This window comes from Acomys minous (genome assembly GCF_964271855.1).
Source record: "Acomys minous genome assembly, chromosome: 18".
NCBI lineage: Eukaryota > Metazoa > Chordata > Mammalia > Rodentia > Muridae > Acomys > Acomys minous.
The window spans coordinates 41,575,276-41,597,473 of NC_140501.1; the positions used below are offsets into that span (position 1 = coordinate 41,575,276).

Genomic DNA, 22,198 nt, shown 5'->3' on the forward strand with positions numbered 1-22,198 from the left:
AATGCATTCTCCCTTGATGAAAAACCATTGGTTAATGTGATGTCCTTGTAATTTGCCACAGTAATCAGATTTCCAATTTGTCTTGGCAATGCTAAAAATAGGATGGGCGTGGTGGGCATTCTGAAAGTAAGTTTGCATCTTAACTTTAGTCCTAACAGATACTGAGTGAACCCAAAGAACAATTCATGTGTAGCTGTAATCAGTATTGAGAGCTTAGCCCATGCAGTTGTAATGCATACCAGACATGAGTGTAGTATCATATTAGAGGCGTGCAGAAAGCAGTGTTTAGCCAGCTCATTGTGGTCAGACGAGTAATCTTGTTTTTTCCCTCCTTTTTTGTTTGTGGCTAGGTTTTCTTTGCTTTTTTTTTTCTTTTTCCTCTTTTGCACAGAGCTCTGAAAGCCTCCTACTGGTCCAGCTCTACCGACCGCAATTTATAAAGTTTATCATAACAGTCTGTGACAATAAAAGAAAAACACTAGTACAGTGTGGTGTCTGATTTGTGAAGCGATGCCTGTTTTCAATTTTGGCAGCCTTCCTGGGCTCTGCCCAGCCTGCCTGGCTTGGGCTGAGTGGTGAGTTCAGACCTTAACCCAGACTGCCCTGCGTGGCAGGGAGGGCACTCACCCTAGACCTTCCGTTTGGACTCAGTGGAGACACATCCGTTTATGCGCCAAGTAAAGATTCTGAGCCCTCGGGATGTGACTCCACCTGCCTTCAAGGTGCCTGGCAGTCGAGTTCACGCTGGGACCTTTTGGTAGAAAAACTGTATGAAATTTGCCTGTAAAAATGTTTAGATGAAGGACATCGAAGGAAAAAATTGATAGGCGTAACCTTGCCATCTGCAAGGAGGTAGCCTGTGCCTTGAAGCGGGTAGGGAGAAGCAGGACGGCTTGTCGCTGCTTCTTTGTTTGTTAAATCTATATGGGTGTTTTGGCTTCACGTATGCCTGTGTGCTTGGTGCTCTCAGGGGCTAGAGGAAGCAGCCAGTTCCCTGGAACTGGAGTTATGTGCAGCCACGTGGCTGCTGGGAATTGAACTCTGGTCCTCTGGAAGAGTGGTCAGTGTTCTTAACTGCTGAGCCACTTCTCTAGCCCCTGTATTTGTTTTTTTATTTTATTTTATTTTATTTTTAGCTTTTAAAAGCTAGACTTTAGATTGAGAAGTGTGTGTGTGTGTGTGTGTGTGTGTGTGTGTGTGTGTGTGTGTAAGTGTGCTCACTCTTGCCTATGTGTGCAGAGACTCAAAGTAGACACCGTGTATCTTCCTCTATTGAGCGCCAGCTTGCTTTGTGAGACAGCGTTTCTCATAGAATGTGGAGCTTGTTTGTTTGGTTAGACTGGCTGGTGAGTGAGCCCCCAGGATCTGTCTGACTACTAAGCACTGGGGTTATCGATGAGCATGGCCATGCTTGACTTTTATGTGGGTCCTAGGAGTACTCACTCAGACCTTCATGCTTGGTCAGCAGTTTTCCCACTGAACCGTCCTCTCTACAGACCTGAATTATAAATATTTTAGTGTAATACTATAGAAGAGTGTTTTTATTTAGTAATTGTGTATGCAGATGTTGTATTTAAGAACTTTAAATGTTTTTCCTGATAGAGCTGGAAAGATGGCTGTGATGATAAGGGGCTTAGAAGACCAGAGTTCTGTTTCTAGAACACACATTTGAAAAGGCCGGGAGGGGCTGGAGAGACGGCTTAGAGCTGAAGAACACTTGCTGCACTTCCAGAGGACCCGGGTTCAGTTCCCAGCCATCTGTAAACCCAGTTCCAGGAGATCTGCTGTCTTCTGGCCTCCCTGGCCACCAGGCACGCTCATGGTACACACACACACACACACACACACACACACACACACACACACACACACGCACATGCATACGCACACGCACGCATGCACACACACACACACACACACACACACTCATGCACACACACACAGGCAAAAACACTTATAAAATAAAATAAAAATCCAGTAATAAGTTCTTATAATTCCTACACTGGGAAAGAAGAGATAGGCAGATCCCTGGAACTCAGTGGAGGGTCAGCCTTTGCTATGTGACAAATACCAGGCTAGTGACTTGCCTTTTTAAAAAAAGTAGAATGACACCCCAAAATTCTCTCTCCCCCTCTATGTCTCTCTGTCTCTCACTCTCTCTGTTCCTTATTCTCTCTGTCTCTGTCTGTCTGTCTGTCTCTCTCTTTCTTAAACACACACACACACACACACACACACACACACACACACACACACAGAGAGTTAATTTCCCTGATATCATCTGGGGCTGAAGTAGCTCAGCATCTCAGTGTCCTCTAGCATTGGACCTCCTGCTTAGGAGGCTCAACTTGCTTCCTGTTGAGCTGCCATTTGCCTATAAAGCCTGAGGGAGGGGCTGCCTAGAACCAACAAGGAAAAAGAGAAAATGTGAGGGTACCATGGAACAAAGCTGTAAGTTTCTCCAGGCCAAGGAATTTAGTCAGCTCACACACATTTGAATGTATCATACCTACCTGACTAATTTTTAGGACTGTCTAGGAGAAGAAAAGGAGGGAAAAAAGAAGAAGAAGAACCAATGTTATCTGTAAACTAAGATACTTGAATGCAATTGGGCATCAACCAATTCCTAAAGCCACTCAGGAACGTTATGAGGATGGTTCGTTCTCACCTTGCGTGTCATACATATGCTTGGTGGTTGTGAATGGCAGTCATGGACAATATTGCCGCAGAGCCATCACGATTCGGTACGTTTTGTGAGGTGATGTCTCTCGCTCGACTTCTTGCTTCAGTCCTGTGGGTCTCTTTGCCTTTGACGCTGGCTTCTCATAAAAGTATGAAACTCTCTAATTCCATTCCCAAATATGAAAAAGCCAATGATGGGAACCGGAGAGATGGCTCAGTGGTTAAGAGCACTTGCTGATCTTGCAGAGGACCTGGGTTCAGTTCCCAGAGCTCATATTATTGTTTCCAAATATCTGTAACACCTGATGCCCTCTTCTGGCACCTATGGGTACTGCGCATGTGTGGTGCACATAACATTCATAGAGGCAACACTCACACACAGAAAATAAATAAATTCAAAAGCAAAAGACAAATGCCAACCAGCCCAATGATGATAATGACAATCAGTAAGCTATTTTATTAACAGACCTCTGTTCCCCTGAAGCCTTCCTGGAGAAGTGAAGTAAGACAGAGTTATCATTACTGGAGCAATACCCATTCTTATCTCGAGACAGTCAGTATACGTGTAATTTATAATGGACATGCACACTGCACCCTGACAGTAAGACAGTGAATCTAACATTTCTGATGCTTTGATCGGCAATGAAATTATGAAATAGTCACTGTTGCTTGACATCATCTCAGTTGGAAGAATCTTATCAAGGGACATGACTCTGCATGCATGTGTGGGTGTGTGGGTGCGTGTGTGCATGCATGCATACGTGAGTGAGTGCATGTGTACGTAAGTGTGTGCGTGCATGTATGTGTGCTTGTGTGTGTGTGCCTATGTGTCTGTGTGTGTGTGCTTGTGTGTATGTGTGTCTGTGTCTGTGTGTGTATGTGTGTATGTCTGTGTATGTGTGTCTGTATGTGTGTATGTGTGTCTGTGTCTGTGTATATGTGTGTATGTCTGTGTATGTGTGTTTGTGTGTGTGTATGTGTGTCTGTGTCTGTGTGTGTATGTGTGTATGTCTGTGTATGTGTGTCTGTATGTGTATGTGTGTGTGCATGCGTGTATGTGTGTGTGTCTGTGTATGCGTGCATGTGTATGTGTGTATGTGTGTGTGTGTGTGTGTATGTGTATGTGTGTGTTCCCTCAAGGTCTGAATTCTCCTTCTTTAGCAGGTCCTGTCCACTCTGTGTCCAGAGTGGCCTCTTGTGCTGTCATGCCTGCATAGGGAAAGGGTAACAGAAAAAGGATGGCATTATCTGGGGAGATTCCGCTGGCTGGCAGGACTTGGAAGACCATGCCTTGCTGCAAGGGAGGCATGACATCTAGCTTCCAGCTGAGCTGCCACTTGCCTGTGATGCTTGAGGAGGAGACAGTGTAGAACCAGCAAGAAAGGAGAGAGGCACCATCAGCGGTCTCTGATACACACTACAGCTGGATAAGTAGGAAAACGGACTCACTATACACACAGCACCCATGTGTACCCGTGTAGACATATACATATATAGAGCAAGAGTTAACACGAGCCTGAGAAGGCTGGGTGGTCAGCATTTTACTTTCTAAAGTTTATATTTAGGTAACTAGAGAGAGCACGGGAAAGAGATTGAAACACAGATTTAACTGTTTAAAGAAGTGTCACCAATGTTGGTTGCAGCTTGCAGTTTTCGACTAGATTTTAAAGTTTCCAAAGCATTTACTCAAAGCCAGAATATTCAATCATTTTGAGATTGTTTTCTTTTGGAGTCGCCTTGTGAATATTATTTCTCTTAGTTTTCTTAGTTACAAAAGAAAGGTCAAGTTGGAGTTTAAATCCTCTTTACTGCCCCTTTGCCTTTGTGTTCAAGAATTTGTATCCTCGGAGAGTTTCTCATAAACCCAGGAGGAAACTTGAGTTTGGGTCACTGGTGTTCTCAACTCGAGGTGTTAGTCATGTAGTGGTTTTCCATGAGGAGTCCATCTCTCTTTGCCATAATAGTTTTGGGAATTGCAATCAACCTCAATCATATTTAGTGTGCATAAAAGCTATTTTTTTAAAAAAATGGGAAATCTGAAGTAAGATCCACAGAGACCTCCTGCAGAGCCAAGGCTGTCTTGTATTAGTTACGTCTGTCGCTGTGATAGAACACCACAAGCAAGGCAGCTTCCAGAAGGAAAGGCTTATTTGGGCTTATGGTTCCTGAGGGCTAAGGATCCTTATGGCAGGGAAGCGCAGCAGCGTGCAGCAGGCGTGGTAACTGGAACCGGATGCTGGGAGCTCTCTCATTGTGAGTCATAAGTAACACATACACACACACACACACATACAGAGAGAGAGAGAGAGAGAGAGACAGAGACAGAGACAGAGACAGAGACAGAGACAGAGACAGAGAGACAGAGAGAGAGAAAGAAGTGGCAGGGGGCTTTGACCCCTCAAAGTCCAACCCCAGTGAAGAACTTCCTATAGCAAGACTGTACCTTCTAGACCTCCATAGAGAGTGCCACCAGGTGTTTTAAATCCACGGGACTGTGGGGGACATTCTTATTTAAACCACGACACTGTTCCTACCATTTGCTCAACAAAAGGCTCACGGCAGTGTACTCATTCTGGGGTGGGTGGGTAGAGGGTCGGCAAAGAAGGCAGAGCCAGGAGGATTGCAAGGTACAACTGCCAAACCAGTGATGGCAGAGGGCCAGAGGTGAGCTTTTTCCTGTGCTATGAACACTCTGGGGTGGGAGAGAAGATTATGAGTGGGGACTCTTGAAAGACACAGAGTTAGAAGGGTCTACCTGAGAGATTCACGATGGGCTGGCCGCAGGCATGTAATGGAGCCTGTGTTGCTAAAGGGGGGGGGTTGACTTGTTCATAAGGCCCGTTTTGTCCAGTTGTTTTTCTAATTGCCTCCCTAAATACAGTGCAAGCATTATCCTAAAGAGGCTCCCACACCCACTTGTCCACCTGCCTGTGGAATTAGAAGCTCTCCTGGGTACACATAGAGTGTATTATCTGCACACAAGCTACACATGCACAGGCTGAGCCAGAGCAAATTTTTTCTGTGGATAATCCGTACCCATCCTGCATATGTGTCATGTGTGGTGTCTTAGTTTCTTAGTTAGGCTTACCATCACTTTGATGAAGGACCATGGCCAAAAGCAAGTTGGGGAGGAAAGGGTTTAATTGGCTTACAGATCAGTGTTTATCACTGAAGAAAATCAGGACAGGAACTCAAATGGCAGGATCTTGGAGGCAGGAGCTGATGCAGAGGCCACAGAGGGGTGCTGCTTATCGACTTGCTCCTCAAGCCTTGCTCAGCCTGTTTACATAGAGAACACAGAACCGCCAGCCCAGGAATGGCACATCCCACACTGAACTAGACCCTCTCCCATTGATTACTAATTAAGAAAATGCCCCGCAGGCTTGCCTACAGCACCATCTTATGGAGTCATTTTTCTCGTTTGAGGATCTTGTCTCTCAAATGACGCTAGCCTGTGTCAAGTTTACGTAAGACGAGTGACTGCACGTGGCTAGTCACTCTTGTCAGGAGCAAGCCATAGTGTAAACTCACAAGATTTGTCAGGGCTGCCGGGCTCAAGTGTGGTCTGCTTCCAGATCAGCTCTCTTTCTCTGGGTTGAGCCTGCTAGGGGCCTTCCTCTGGTGGCCTGAATCCTTCCCTCGTCACGGTCAAGGTCACGGTCTACACCAGCTGGCCTGCCACCTTGGCTGCCCTTTGGCTATTATTCCTAGGGCAGCAGGAACAGGAGACTGCAAAAGCCATCTTTTTCTGCGGAGTCACGGCTTAGTGATGCAGAGAGCTCTCTGCCAGTGTAAGGCTGGCATGCTTGCTGCAGCGGGCAGAAGAAAGCAGAGACAGACCGCACTCCTCCGCTGAGCCCCTGCAAACACTTTTTTCTTTAAATGGGTAGTAGAGTAGGAGACACTTTAACATTGGTCTTTTATGAAGACTAATACTGCTTGGTTATAAGGCTGTTTTTTTTTTTTAAAATCAAAGCCCAAGGGGACCTTTAACCATAGCAGAAGCCTCCTCACTTAAAGCATGAAGGTTAAACAATAAAAACTAATTTTCTATTCCCAGAATACTCATTGCCCTTCCAGGAAAAGCATCACTCTGTTTCATGAAAACAAGGACACTAGTAGCTCCTCAGCCCCTTGGTGTGAAAAGTACATTAACAGTTGTAGGCGAGTGTCCCTCCTACTCTCTCCTGGAAGAAATGGCACCTCTGTGGCTGCCCTGGCCAAGTTCTTCACCCTGAGCTTTCAGAGACTTGCATGACAGTTGCTCAGGGAGCAGGTAGAGGTCTGATCCTTGGGGACAGTGGGGTGAGCCACCCCTTATTAGGCCTTTGCCCTCTCCTCTTCCTGCTGGGCTGCTGGGCCCCTTTTGTGCTTGCATCCTTCATGGTTGACTCCATTCTGAGCGCTGTCCCAGGGTTGGGGGCTCTGCCTAAGGAAGCTGGGGGTGAGGGGTGTCTCCTGTTGTGGACCTGCTCAGGTAGAAGACTGCTGTAAGGATGTGTTCAAGCTGTTATCACTCTCTTCTCCTAAGGATTTGGACCATTGTCAGTGCATTCAAATCTCTCTCTCTCTCTCTCTCTCTCTCTCTCTCTCTCTCTCTCTCTGAACAGCACAGCGGTAGTTGTGTAGACTACTACCTGGAAGTAAAGGCCTCGTGGCTGAAGACAATCCACTACAGAAACAGTAGGGCATTCTAGCTAAGTGTGATACCAAAGCAGGAATGATATACATGGCAGGTTAAGGGTTCTGTTTGCAGTTAAGACAGTTAAGAATAAGTTCCTGCTTCTCCTGTGTTAAGTCCTTGCAAGCTAAGGTTTCTATTTGTAATTAAGAGTAAGCTCCTGTTTCTTAGATCTGATGTAAGCTGCGTGCCACCCCGTTCACACGATATGTACATCCTTACTCTTGTTCCTTCCCTTTCACTGTATCTCTCTCACAATGTTTAACAGCCAACTCAGTTGTCCAGTGAACATCTTATCTCTTCTGTAAAAGGGACTTCAAGAAGCCAGCAGGGGATGCTCTCTCAAATCTCTACTCAGGGTGAGACAGATGCCTGATCAGTTCCAGGTGCACCCCAAAATACAGCTTGCTTTTAACTGGACAATTGTGGATTCGGCCTTTTCTCCTCAAGATTCTTGGGCTTAACATAAAAAAGCAGCAGGTGTCAAAGGTATTCCACAACTGTAAGTCAGGTAGGTTCTGGCATCTAGCACCATCTGAAGACCCTCCACATGCCCTAACCCCCAGCATTGCTAGCATCCTTGAAGGAGGAAGCACACAGAGGAAAAAGAGTTATGAAGGCAGGCAGGCAGCTCAGCGATACACAGTTACTGTTTTCTTGCACCTGCAAGACTCCAGATTTTCCCCTCATCCTAAGCAGTTTCTGAGTCTTTAGATGTGGAAGGACAACTGGATGCCTTACAACACTCCAATCTCCTAATCATGTACTTGGTTGCTCTGGCAACCAGCTCCCATCCCCCTGAGCTATCTCATTGGCATAAATAGGCCTGGTTGAGAAAGGTTTATGAAGAACAGAAGATGCTTCTGTCACTTTTGTCATTAAGGAAATGCCAGGGATTTTAGGAGCGGGTGTGCCAGGAACTGTGGATACAGACCTATGTATATATTTCTTTAAATCTCGTGCTAAGGGACCCAGTCATGGAGGGTCTCATTTGTACTTGTTCCTGAGGCTGCCAGGCGTTTTCAGCAAGAGGAGGGGCACGCTCCCTTTGGACTTAAGATGCTTATTCCAGCAGCCACAGGAGCATCAGTTTCTGACGCAAAGATGGGGAGAGAGGAGGTAGAGAGCAATTGTTGTCTTCCCAAGGAGGAGTGATGAGAGCTCAAAGGCTGTGTGGTACTGGGCCTGGGAGGAGGAAATGGGATTTCTGAGGTATTTACCAAGCAGAAGTCCAGCAGGACAGGAGTGGGAAATGGGCTATTCATTTTCAGAAACACCCAGAGTGTGGCACTCACGGGCTAACTGGCTGATGAATGCACTATTCTTGTAACTAGGTTGGAGAAGAATTGCATGAAGGGTATCATTAAGATGTTAAAACGAATGCATTACATATGTTAACAAGTGTATGAACCCTGTATTATATCTGGCAAGCGGGGTGTTAAATCCTTGTTCAACCAGCCAGATGTCCCTGCAGCTGCTGTGGCATTGCCGAGGGAGGCAGCCACCTGAGACCCTTGCTGCTGACTGGCACCAACAGTGTCTGGAGCATCTGGCTGTACAAATTGCTTCTTCCGGGGATTTGATTGACAGGTACCCCCATGGATCACATGACTCATATCGTGGCACAGGTGGGATTTCAGATGGATACACCCAGACTCCAGCAACCTGACCTTTTCATGCAGCTGAGATATATTTTTATTGTTTGGAAGGATGAAATCAAAATTGCAGTCAAACAAACATAAGACCAGTTGAATCACATATATACTCAGTGTTTTGTCCTTGTAGTTATTTAGCACCGTTTGTAAAGGCAGGCTTAGAAGTTGCCTGGGTTTGGCAAAAATTCCTAAATCATTTAAAAAGCTCGCAGGGGTCTGAAGGGAGCTGGATCCTAGCAGACTGGATGCTTTCCTTATCATACCCCTGGGAACTGCACTTCTTGGATGTGCCGGTTAAGAGAAGTTGACTAGAGGCCATAGTGGAGACCACAGTTACACAATCAATTGATCTTTTGTAGACTTTGTTCCCTGGAGGGGGCAGATTGTGAAATCCCAAAATTTTTTCCTATGAGTTAAACTACACTTGAAATTAAGAGGGAAAAAAAATCAAATCAGTTGTTTTCTTGTCTCTGCAGATGTACTCTGACAGTAAAGATGAAAAATTAGTACAATATTATTCAAAAGATAGCACTCAGGCCGGGTGTGGTGGCCCATGCCTTTAATCCCAGCACTGGGGAGGCAGAGGCAGGTGGATCGCTGTGAGTTCGAGGCCAGCCTGGTCTACAAAGCGAGTCCAGGACAGCCAAGGCTAACACAGAGAGACCCTGTCACGAAAAACCAAGCAAGCAAGCAAGCAAGCAAGCAAGCAAGCAACCAACCAACCCAAAAGATAGCACTCAATATTGAAACTTCCTCATTTCCTTTTGAAATCCTGAATCCCTGTCTTTTGGTGTTCAGGAGACGTCAATTTGGGGCAATGTCCACTAGGTGGCACTGTGTCAGAAGGTTTCTTTTATCCTTGGCTGCAATTTCTTTGGCTGCCTACTTGATTCAGTTTCCTTTTCCTTCTGTTTTGTTCCCTTTTCTTGTTCTGTTAAAGCATAGTTTAAGCCTAAATTATGCTTACCTAAAAATGAATACTTTTAAAAAGAGACTTCTTGTTACAGTTTGACCATAAATAACTTCATTCGTTCATGAAGGTTCTTATTAAGTCTCATAGGTAGTTTATAGGAACCAGGATGTGTGTGTGTGTGTGTGTGTGTGTGTGTGTGTGTGTGTGTGTGTGTGTGTGTGTGTCGCAGGTTTAAGTGTAAGGAGGTATTTATGTTTAAATATGAGGGATTAGAGGTGTGGCTGTGAGATTTCACCTTGGAGTGAATGTGGGTGCTAACAAACAACGACTCATGGGAACACCCCCTTAGCAGCCCTGTTTCTCAATGCCTACTGGATATTAGAATCCACCTTGCATCGTCTTTTGAAACATATCAAGATGGTATGAGACCAGTGCCTGTGAACAGGACCAGGGCAACCCCAAAGCTAACTCCAAATTAAAGCTGTGTCCACTGTTTGGATGCATCGAATTCTACCTACAAGAAATTTGTGTGTGCACGCACGCACACAAGTGCATGTGCAAAGGTGGGCGTGTTCATGTGTGTGGAAGCCAGAGGTCATCTGGGGGTATCCTTGCGAAGTCACCCACTTTGGTTTATTAGGACAGGGTCTCTCATTGGCCCAGAGGATGATGATCAGGCTGGGCAGGCTGTCCAGAGAGCTCCAAAGACCAGCTTGTGAGTGCCCAGGTTGAAAGGGTGCACTGATGCCTAGCATTTCTGGTTTTTTTTTTAAACAAACGAACAAACAAACAAACAAGCCACTGGGTCTGGGGATTAACTCAGAAGTTCTTGGTTACACTATGCCAATTAAGCTAGTCTTAAGTTTGTTTGTTTGTTTGTTTTTTAACAGTCTCAAAGCCCATAGACTTAGTTGAATGGTATGTTTATAATTACCCATTAATAGCAATTTCTTTGGGATTCAAAAGACTAGAGTGGAGACATATATGTTACAGTATTCTGTGTGTGTGACCTGAGGTCACAGAGTCATCGTAAGATCCCTTTTTGGTATTGAAACTTCCTTCCTGGATTTCTGAGAGGAATTGCCATCCTCCAACACTCTAGAGAAATAACACAAAAGCATTACCTCCCGGGTCTCTAACGAGAGCTCTAATTCATCCTGGGACATGAACCCTTTTTTCCCCTGACAGCAGGCATTGAAAGTGCTTCTGAGAGGTGCTATTTATTGAATTTTCTTGTAACTAAATGGGTCTGTGGCAGCTCTGACCTAGAAGCCACTGATTAAATGGGCGAGGAAAGTGCATTCCCAGCGGAGAGGGAAGAAAAAAATGTCCCTGCCCATTTAATCAGGGGCTTCAGTCTGCTGCTTTGGTCTGGGTCTCAAGCCTTAAGATAATTTGCTCATTTGCCCATGTAGAAATCCCTGCAAAGGGGATTTGTCAATCTCAGCTGAGGCAGCTGCAGCTCCTTGTCTGTTAGAAATTCAAATGAGAGCCTCCAGCACAGGCCTCTTGGACCTCAGACTGTGTGAGCTTGCAGTCCTCCCAGAGGTCGGACACACCACCTTCAGTTTTGAGAGTCACTGCATTGGCCACAGCGACATTTTTCTGTATGGTGAGGCTGAGTGTGTAGACATTTATTTAGGGAACAGGTTTGTAGGAGGAATGTGCCACGCTTCTCTCCTGACAGCAGAGCAGGTCAGAGCTAGTGGGAAAATGAGAAAATAGCTTTAAGCCTCTGAATAACTCTGTCTCCAAGATGCCTATTCTAGTCAGGTAAAGATATATATGTGATGTCTATATGTAGATATGCACAATGGATATAGAGAAAATGTATATATAAATGTATAAAGTTATGCACAATGTATAGTGATGCACTCTGTATATACAAATGCATAGGAATATATGCAGTTATAAAAATTCTTTCTCTGTCTGTCTCTGTCTCTCTCTGTGTGTATGCACGCGCGCGCGCACTTATGTGTGCATGAAGCAAGCCAAACCAGGAAATTCCAGAAATTGGGACACTATTGTGAATCCTGAGAAGAGACCTGTGAGGCCAGAAGTCAGCAGGAGTAGGGAGGGAAAAGAGCAAACTGAGAGCCATCGCATTGTTCAATGCCAGGGGCCACCATCTACTTAAAATCTCCCTACAGTGGGTCCCAGGTGTAGGCCAAGGCAGAGGCTGACCTTTCTGACCTCTGTGGATTTATGGTAAACAGAATAGACTCTTATCTCCTTTGGGGGTACCGAAGGCAGAGAGAATAGTCAAGAAGAAAAACCTTTCTCTCCAGATCGCTTCTCACCGACAACAACTGAACTTGTGTTATTCCATCTTACCCGTTTGTTGGTCCGACTGTGTCGCTGAAAGCCTTTTTTTCTGGATAGGGAGAACTCTCTTTCCATGGTCTGTTCTGCAGACATCTTGGAATGGTGATAGCCAGCCGGATGTTCATCACAGTAAGAGGGAAATGGGACACTGTCCCGTGCGGACAGCATCCAGGTATCTGATTTTTACTGGGCGCTCAGCTGGTTCCCCACCAACGTTGTCTCATCTAATCTTCCTAGCTGGGCTCCTCTTTAAGCCGAGATTTGAACCAAGGCAAAAGCTAGAGCTTTGACCCGCTCTACCTTATGGGGCATTTCATGTTAGCCAATGTCTGAACTGGGTGAGCACATGGTCACGTGGTAGAGACTTTTACACCTGGGAGCTCAGGTGAACGTGCAATCACCTACACCTGTCTACGTATATTCTGTCTTTTCCTGGAGGATGCATCAAGACTTATTTGCAGCAGTATTTTAAGTTAATTACCAGCATTCTAAAAGCTCTTAGACCTTTATATAGTACTTTAAACACACGGGCTTAAGAAAAAACTTAACCAGTAGGAGGCAAGTAGCATTCTCTTTCTTGTGGGCCGAGCCTCTGATAGGAATTCTCTCTGAGTTCCATAAAAAGAGGCCGATTGAAGACTGAAGAGAGCGAACTTATCACTTTCTGGCTCTCTTTATTTCTATTTGTGTACCTGTTATAGATTTTTAATTATGCTCAATTATTTTGTTTCATAATTTAATTTTTTTTTGCTCTCTTTTATTGCCCCAAAGGTTTTGTTTGGTGATGGTGGTGGTGATAGTGGTGGGGTGTGAGTGTGTGTGTGTGTTTGTGTACACATGTGTGCGTGCATGAGCGCACTGGACTTTCTAGCATTTTAAGGGTTCAGAGTCTAGGAATATGAGATCCAGGGATTTTGTAGCCTCTGAATTTCTGGCCACATTTTAAAGAATCCTAGCTGATTTTACATCCTGTAGTCCTGCTTTTTTTTTTTTTAACTGCTTTACAAAAAGAATGACTTTATGGATAAGTCTCTCTTTTATTTCAGGAATTACAACATATTGTTGGGCCACAACGCTTCGCAGGAGTCCCAGGTAACTATGAGCTCGTATGAGTGTTTGAAGTCCTGTATAGCCTGTAATCTTTAGGCTCACCTGGTTCTGTCATCCCCAGCTACGATGGAGGGTTCATGGTCTGAGCTGACCCAGAGGGGCAAGTCGGAGACTCATCAGCCTTTTGCTCATCTCACTATTAACGCCGCCAACATCCCGTCGGGTAAGTTATTATTCACACCCAGCCTGAAAACATTTCAACTCTCCGTTCATCAGCACATGGTCATGCTCACACCCATGCTTAGCCTGCTACTGAACCTTCTGGGTCTTGACCTCTAAACCCAAGGAAGGAGGCAAAGCCTTCCATTGAGCCCTGCCTTGTCAATCATGTCACATTCCACACCATGCCCGTATTCATTTTCAGGTCATGGAAGTGGGTTCTTATTTTAAGTACCTGCCAGTTGGGAACACACAGCATTGCCCACAACACCCATCTGTTTTCACTCAGGAAGTAGATTAGTTTGGTATCGAACGCGTCCCCGTTGTCGACATCCTTGGTGGATGACTTCATTCAGGGAGCCTGAGATTTTTTTTTCCATCAAGGAAGGCTATACAGGGGTCTTGCAGATGACAGCGGTCCTCCGGAAGCTGAGGTGTTCTGTCCCTCCGTCCCATACTTAGCCTCCCACTCCCTGGTAAATATTTAGTTTAGTGGACCAGAGACCTGATTACTTTTGAAGTAGCCCGTAGCTACTTCACTGCGCTAGGTAGTCAGCATAGCCGCACTGGCTCCTCACCATGAGCCAGGCAAAGATGAAGGGTCACAGTGAACACTGGGGCAGAGTGGTGAGTGAGTGTCACCGCTAGCACCAGTACTATTGTGTCCTACGAACCAAACGCCTCCTATGGCTGAAGTCTTTTGCTCCCTGTTCTTTCTCTCTCATCCTCACGACAACGTAGCAATTATCACTCAGATAGTTCAGACAGGGAGACTGTGCTTCGTACAGTTTATCCTTTGCTTAAGGTCCCTGTGGTAACAGGATTGGAAGTTGACTTTCCCCTCTCCAAACTTGCGAGCTTGGTGCTGCACATTTTCCTAGAAGCAGGCTCACAAGGTGCTTGTGTTGGCTGGCTTTGTCAGGAGGGGGTAACCCAAGGGTCGTATGTATTGTTGCAAGAAGTAGATTATAATTTGATATCCAATGACAAGGGCTCTAATGACTGCTTGGGCCTGTGACCTTGGGCGAAGTACCAGAGTCTGTACCTCAGCTGTAAAAACCCACCTGTGAGACAGCTATAGATACTACATTTTGGGCTGGAAGGGGGGCATATTACACTCAGTAGATGCAATTTACAATTATTGTGTGAACTCAATTAAGCCATTATGTAAATTCCACTTTGTTCTACAAACGGCTTAAGGCAGGACTTTTTTTTTTTTCTGTGGTATGAGTTTAAACTTTTTGAGTCTTTTAAATAATAAAAGTCCATTTTCCAATAAATAATTTTGAGCCGTTATCACCGCATAGGCCTCAGAGATATTTTTTTTTTCCGATTGAAGATATAAAAAGTAAGAAACCGATTCTCTAGGCTGCCTGTTGTGATCCTGTGCATAGTTGCCTCCACAGACAGCTTCCCTGTCTGTGTGCGCCTGGTGGTGGAGCTATACTAATTTTCTCTGAGTGGGAACACTAGTTTGCATGCTCACAAAGGCAATCAAATTAATACCCGTGTGCCAGCTGCGTGTGCTGTGAATGTACCCTGCATTTATCTGTTCAGTTCACTTTAAATGGCACAGGATAAATATTGCCGTGAGAGCGGGTGCCAAAGTCGGCTTGGCAACGGCAAGCATGTTTTAGTTATAAAGCTCCCTCTGCAGGCACCTAGAATCCAATCCGTGCCAAAAAAAAAAAAAAAAAAAAAAAAAAAAAAAAAAAAAAAAAAAATCCAGGCAAAACTCCTGGTTACAGCTCTTGGGTTTAGGGCACAGGGAAATGAGCCACTCTAAGCTTCTGTTTAAGAAAATAGAGTTAGTTGCTGTGGTTGGGCCCACCGCCCCTTTAACCCATTGCTCTCCCAATGCTGGCCAGTACCGAATGATCCAGAGGAAGTTGGCTTGCATTTGCTATTTTTATTTTAGAGAGCTGTTACATATTTATTTATGCACAAGGAGACAGAATCTGTCATGTGCGGACTGTTACCTTCTGCACTTTCAGAGTTTCCTGAGTAAAATGCGGCAGGAAGTACTTGGGGACCGACTCAGACTATGCGATTTTCCTTAGGAAGCTGTGCAGGCTAAATGTTTGCTGAGGTCCCTTTCCAACACCTAGCAGCTGGGAGCCCAGCAGAGAGCTGAAGAGGTCAGCCAGGCTGGGCTAAGAGGTCCTCAGCATGCCTCATTAGCAATAGAAATACTGGCTGACCGGCAGGCCTTCTTCACCTTGCTATTTTCTCATCTGTTCTCCACACTGTTGTCTTTTGGCTTGTCACTGTCTAACTTTCTAGCTTTTCTCCTGTGGGTTTTATGAACACCCCACTGTGCTTCAGTACTGGCTTTTTTTTTCTCACCAACAGTAGCTTCTCTTTCTTCGACCCATTTTTTGATCCAAATCTTCCTAGTTTTCTGGCTCTTCTGTCTCGCCATCTAGCTCAGCTTTGCTGAGCATCACGAGCCTCCGCAGCTTCTGTGGGGCAGTTCCTTGTCACCGATGTCCACCCTGTTCTTTGCAGCGTGCAGCAATGGAAAAGTCATGTTCTATATGCTTACTTCTTTCCCCACCATCAGTGGTAAGCGTCCTGAGCGTCTACTAATTGGCAAAAGTCTTCATTATGGACAGAGTGAGAGTCCACAGAAAACAGCACATTAAGGTGTCCTTCTGTCAGATTATCAGGAGGAATCAAGTCTTGAGAACAGGGATGGAGAAAATCAGAGAGGCACATCATAGCATAGACGACGCGTCTTCCACTTGACTCACTGAACTATGGGAGTGGTACTCGATCAGGGTTCCTGTCTTTTCTCACCACTATTTTGTATTACTTTCTTCCCTTCCTTAGCCATATCTCACTCAGACATGAGTTGGCCCATCCCATAGAAAGAAGGAACTTCACTTCAGTAATTTATCTCGTCTATGTCAAGAGACACATACATGATAGTTGAATGGAATGTAGTACAAGAATTGGCTGAGAAGCTGGGAAATGTGGAGTAACTTGAGATGGGAGTATCTTGAGCCTTGCTCATGGATTAGATGACTACCTACCAGGTTGGAGGAGCTGTCATGTCACTGTTGTTGTTGTTGATGATGATGATGATGATGACGACGATGACGACGATGTAGTGAGTAGGCTCAGGCTTGAGCAGGCCTTGATATTTGCACTTGGCACCCCTGACTTCGGGCAGAGCTTGGGTAAGACCTCAAATGGGAAAGGAGGACAAATGCTGTCCAGTGCCTGGAGGCTGGCAACTGTAGCAGCCCTGCTGTGTGTGAAGTTTGAGAACCCTCTTGTCCTCTTTGGAACCATGGTTCTCAACTGGAACCATTGTTTCCTTGGTCATTTAATGATGGGATGTTCCACTGTAGATTGACCACTGCCTCATCTCCCCTGTCCCGCTTTTCCCGTCACCTGTGCAGTTTCTGCTGTAGCATGATTTAGAGGTCCTCAGAACACATCCAAGAGACTATAGACCATTGTCTGGTTCATCCTTTGATGCCCTAGGGAAAGGTACAAGTGTTCAAGGTTTCCCAGGACAGGCCACCTCTGGAAAGTAGACCGTGTAGGTGGTATTATTGTAGTTATTATTATTATGTATGAAAGGATTTCCTTGGATCCACCAAATGAGAGAGTTGTCAACTTTCATGACTTGGAATCTAGTTCATGGGGTGGTGTCTTCAACATCTGTGCCTGAACTTATTTCTTTTACTCTTATACAATCATTTATGTATACTGTTGCATAAAGCAGTAGGTTTCCTAATGTCATTTTTTTTTTTGTTCAAGTGTGGCATGTATTTTGACCTTATTCATTTTCCATCAGTAACCCTTCTGTTTGCTTGGTTGAGGTGTGTGTGCATGTCTTCTAGTTCTATACATGAGCAAGAACTTGTAATATTTGTCTTCTCTGGGTCTCCGTGAATGATTTCTGTCAAGACTATCTAGTTACTATACTAACTACCATCTCCAGACTAACAAGTTGCAGGCAGTATGACACCCAACAATATTTTTTTATGCTGCAGAAACAAATTATCCCTTGCTCCCCTAGTCTGAGAGTTGCCGTGTTTTGTCTTGCTCACTCCAGAGAGATGGATGTTACTTTGGTATAACTTTTCATAAAATCCTTGAAGAAAAGATGTGGCTTGGACCTTTCCATGGTTCTGTAAACTTTCACCTGATCAGTTATCACTCTTTTTCCCAGTAGAATAACATAAATTTCCACATAAGTACACATATTGAATAATTCAATTTATAATAGAGGTACTCCCAATTTATTATTTTTTTTCCTAACTCAGGGTTTCTCTGTGCAGCCTTGGCTGTCCAGGACTCTCTTTGTCGACCAGGCTGGCCTTGAACTTGAAGCGATCCACCTACCTCCACCTCCCAGAGTGCTGGGATTACAGGCGTGCACCACCACACCCAGCTGATATTCCTGACTTTTAAAGACCCAAACATATGCATCCAAGACCTGGGCTATGAAAGACATTCACACACAGCTGACTTAGAATGTTCTGTAGAACTTGGACTTCTCCGGAAATAATAGCACAGTGGTCCCTCATCATGTCCTGTCATGGACCAGCAGGGATTGTAGAAGAATTGAAACTTGGGGGTGATTTCAAGATATTTTGATGTGAGTGATCGCATGAAGTCAGTTGTTGGGATATCTTGTCTTAGAGCCTCTGTGGGGTTGGCTACTCAGTTATGTGCGACTCTGACTGAGGTGGGAGTAATAGATGGTGACACAGGTGGAATTTAGCCTCCCCAAAGCTTCTGTGATGCTGATTCTCACATTCCTGTACACATCCCTGTCCATGAACTAAATGAAGGCTAAGCTATACAAGGATGGAAGTTCCCTTCCTGTACAAATTGGCTTCTTTCTGCTCTGAATTGACGCTGGCTAATCCCCCTCTTCAACTCAGAATGGACTACTTCCGTCCAGGGGTCTCAACCGTCTCCTTTTTCTGTTCCCGGGCTTGGTAGCCCCTCCATGGAGTCAGTTTTGATCCCTCTCTGTGGGAATAACTTGTTCTCTACCTCTGTAAATCTCACAGAAGTCTGATGCACTTCTTTCATGCTTTGCTCCTTTTCTGGACCATGTTGCATTATCACTTGTGTTCTATAGCTTGTTTGAGGGCAGGAATAGAGGATTTTTGCTTTGGTGCCCCCAGAGTGCCTTACAGAATGCACTAAGTACATCTGAATGCACCTAGTCCCATATAGGAAATGAGTATCAAGGTAAATTACTGTGTTGGAATAGGGGCTGTTATGTTAGCATATAACACCACCTTGCAGGCCTACATGATAAATAAGGAAGTTTTCTTATCCAAGTAATGGACTCTAAACCCTGTGTCTCTGTTTTCTGTAGGTTCCCATAAAGTCAGTTTGTCCTCTTGGTACCACGATCGGGGCTGGGCCAAGATCTCTAACATGACTTTAAGCAATGGAAAACTGAGGGTTAACCAAGATGGCTTCTATTACTTGTATGCCAACGTTTGCTTTCGGCACCATGAAACATCGGGAGACCTAGCTACGGAGTATCTTCAGCTGATGGTATATGTTGTTAAAACCAGCATCAAAATCCCAAGTTCTCATAACCTGATGAAAGGAGGAAGCACCAAATACTGGTCAGGAAGTTCCGAATTCCACTTCTATTCCATAAATGTTGGAGGGTTTTTCAAGCTACGAGCTGGCGAAGAAATCAGCGTCCAGGTGTCCAACCCTTCCCTGCTAGACCCGGATCAAGATGCAACATACTTTGGGGCTTTCAAAGTTCAAGACATAGACTGAAACTTGTTTTGTGGTGCATTAGCATGTATATCCGAGATGTCTGGAAGCTTTCTAAAAAAAAAAAAAAAAAAGGAGGATGTATATAGGTGTGTAAGACTACTAAGAGGCATAGCGCACATTGTACAGAACTCCTGGGCCTTTCTCTTGGCCCCATACAGGGCATGCATATGTAAAGTCAATAGAGGGTGTTAGACTCGCGATGGGTACACAATGGTTTTACAATTTTGTAATGAATTCTTAGAATTAAAGCAGATTGGAAGAAGTACAGTGATGCTTATGAAAAAATTGCATGCGAGCTATCAAAGGAGTCATAGTCTGTGGGGGTATCCTGGCCATGTGCCACTGAGAACCTCAAATTTAAAGAGGGTGCCGTTTCATTGCAGACAAGTCATAGTTTGGAGGGTTACATTCTTTTGAATTGTTACATCATGCTGGAACCTGCAAGTAAGTACTTTTTTTTCCTAGTGAGGAGAGAAAAATATATGTATTTTTATATAATATCTAAAGTTATATTTCAGATGTAATGTTTTCTGTGCAAAGTATTGTAAATTATATTTGTGCCATAGTATTTGATTCAGAATATTTAAAAATGTCTCACTGTTGACATATTTAATGTTTTAAATGTACAGATGTATTTAACTGGTGCACTTTGTAATCCCCCTGAGGGGGCTTGTAGCTAAGGGGGAAGAGTATTGTTTCTGGCGACCACGTGCAGTTTATTTCTTCATTCTTTTTAACTTAATAGAGTTTTCAGACTTGCCGAGCCTATGCAAACAAAAAAAAATTTAAAATGAATACCTTGAATAATAAGCAGGATGTTGGTTACCAGGCTCCTTTCAAATTCAGAAGCTAATTGACTTTAGGAGCTGACGTAGCCAAGAAGAATTCATAGCAGGCTACTGAAATCTGTCAGGCGTGTTTATGTAATTATTGAACAGGTGTCTTTTTCTACAAGAGCCACAAATTGTAAATTTTTGTTTCCTTTTTTAAAAAATACTGTGGTTCATCATCAAAAAATACAATCTACTTTTTAAATTTAGGGAAAGTTATTTTATTATACTGTACAATAAAAAGCATTGTCTCTGAATGTTAATTTTTTTTTTTGGTACAAAAATAAATTTGTATGAAACCTGCCTAATGGTTTTTGTTCTTGTTCGCTTTCATGTGCGCCTTGCTCTGCGATCCTGTTCTTTCCAGTATGATAATACAGCTTCTATCTTTCTCCAAAGGTTACTGGGAGAAGTGCAGATTTAATTAAAAACTAGGAACAGATTCAATTAAATTAATGAACCTTGGAATTTGAAAAATAATTTGCAAGGGATTTGTATGCAAGGGTGTAGCGCGAGAGAAAACGGGATCCTCGCTCAGAAAAGAAAAGTTTGCTCTGCTTGTGGCGTGACAAAAATATGGACTTTTGACTTCGGAGACATAATATGTTCCCCCTTACTGCAGTAAAGAGGGGCTCCCTTTGGCCTGGACCCAGTTCCTCATGGGAATCTATGGATGAGCTGTCTAAACCACACTGGTTACTACTCATGAAAGGCAGAGAGACAAGCAAACAGCCAGCTTAGGGAGGCACAGGAAGCCATTATTTGAGGTACTTGTCATTTGCAGGTAAATGTGTCTTTTGATGATGGTGACAGCGTAGAAAGGGGGTGGGGGCGGGGAGGAATAGCGGTGCTACAGAGGAGAAATCATAAATTTTAAACAGCAGAGCTACCATGGTGTTGGCCAAAATGAACCTACTACTTTCTGTCAGTAAGTCTGAGTTCGAACAGTGCAAGGCATGACTTGGGTGTTGTGTGTCTGGATGGCGGCTGCCTGTGTTAAGGAGCGATTTCGGCCAGCAGGGAAGTTTCTGTAGCTTCTACAGACAGAGGATCTTGTCACGGCCTCATTTACCACCCACATTACAACCTGCTCCTGCAGTTTCCGCATGCTCGGTTCATATTAACTTGTTGAGCATCAGTGATGTGCTAAGCACAGGACCAAGTACCATGGTTACTATGGCAGTTCTCCCAGCCCTGGGCTTACAGTCAAGTGGGGTGTCAGGTTATGCCAGATAAGGTAAGAAGCATGTCCTGCTTGATCCAAATCTTGGGAGTCACAGAGTCTAAAATGAAATATGGGAACAAAAGCCTATAGTGTGGATACAGAATATCAATTATTAAGTTTTACTAGAGGGGCGGGAGCAGCATGTTCTCAGACTGAGTGACAAACACCTGAGGAGATCACCTTAGGGGTAGAAAAGTTTATTTAGGGGCAAGATTTTATTGGTTTGACTCCATCATGTTGCGGAGAAGGTGGAGGAGCAGGACAGGAAGGAAGCAGAGAGCGTGCCTACAGGGTGGCTCCTTCCTGGGTCCTCTCAGGAGACAGGTGTGCCGACACACCCACAAGTGTGCCTTCCTGATTAGGTCCTTTCCAGTCCAGCCTAGGGGACATTCAAAATCAGCCATCAAGTGTAACCAACTGGCAGCCTCTCAGAGATGCAGGAAGATAGAGCGAGGATCCCCTGAGGTGATTCCTGGGGACCCTTGGAACTCTGAAAGCAACGCGGTAGGTTTCCTGTGATGCCAAGGAGAGCCTCCGTGGGAGACCTGGGGAATTCAGGCACAGTGTATTGCGTGTATGTGGGGGCGGGGCTTTATGAATACTACCTGCAGGTCCAGGGGCTTTTCTGGGACAACAATGACATGGTGATGTGTTTAGAAATCAGTGTTTTCAAGAAAACAATAGAGACTGGCCATAGTAAGAGCTATGAAGAAGACGCCTCTCTTCCTGTCACGCCTCACAGTTTGCCAGGCTCTGAGCAGCGGGGTCTACAATGCAGGCAGGAGAACACACAGATCCGTCCTCCTACTTTGCTTTCTCATCCATCTCTTTCTCATTTCTACTCTC

At 44.6% G+C, this 22,198-nt stretch overlaps 1 protein-coding gene across 1 annotated transcript in view; it reads left to right on the top strand.

Annotated features, from left to right (window-relative positions):
• The window catches only part of TNFSF11 (TNF superfamily member 11), a 31,102-nt gene extending 10,729 nt beyond the window's left edge, over positions 1–20,373 (top strand). The window contains exons 3-5 of the mRNA XM_084767426.1: positions 13,303–13,348; positions 13,428–13,529; positions 18,876–20,373. Coding sequence (XP_084623552.1) covers positions 13,303–13,348; positions 13,428–13,529; positions 18,876–19,297 — 570 coding nt within the window. The 3' untranslated portion in view covers positions 19,298–20,373. The remainder of the gene's footprint in view (positions 1–13,302; positions 13,349–13,427; positions 13,530–18,875) is intronic.
• The last annotated feature ends 1,825 nt before the right edge of the window (positions 20,374–22,198 follow it).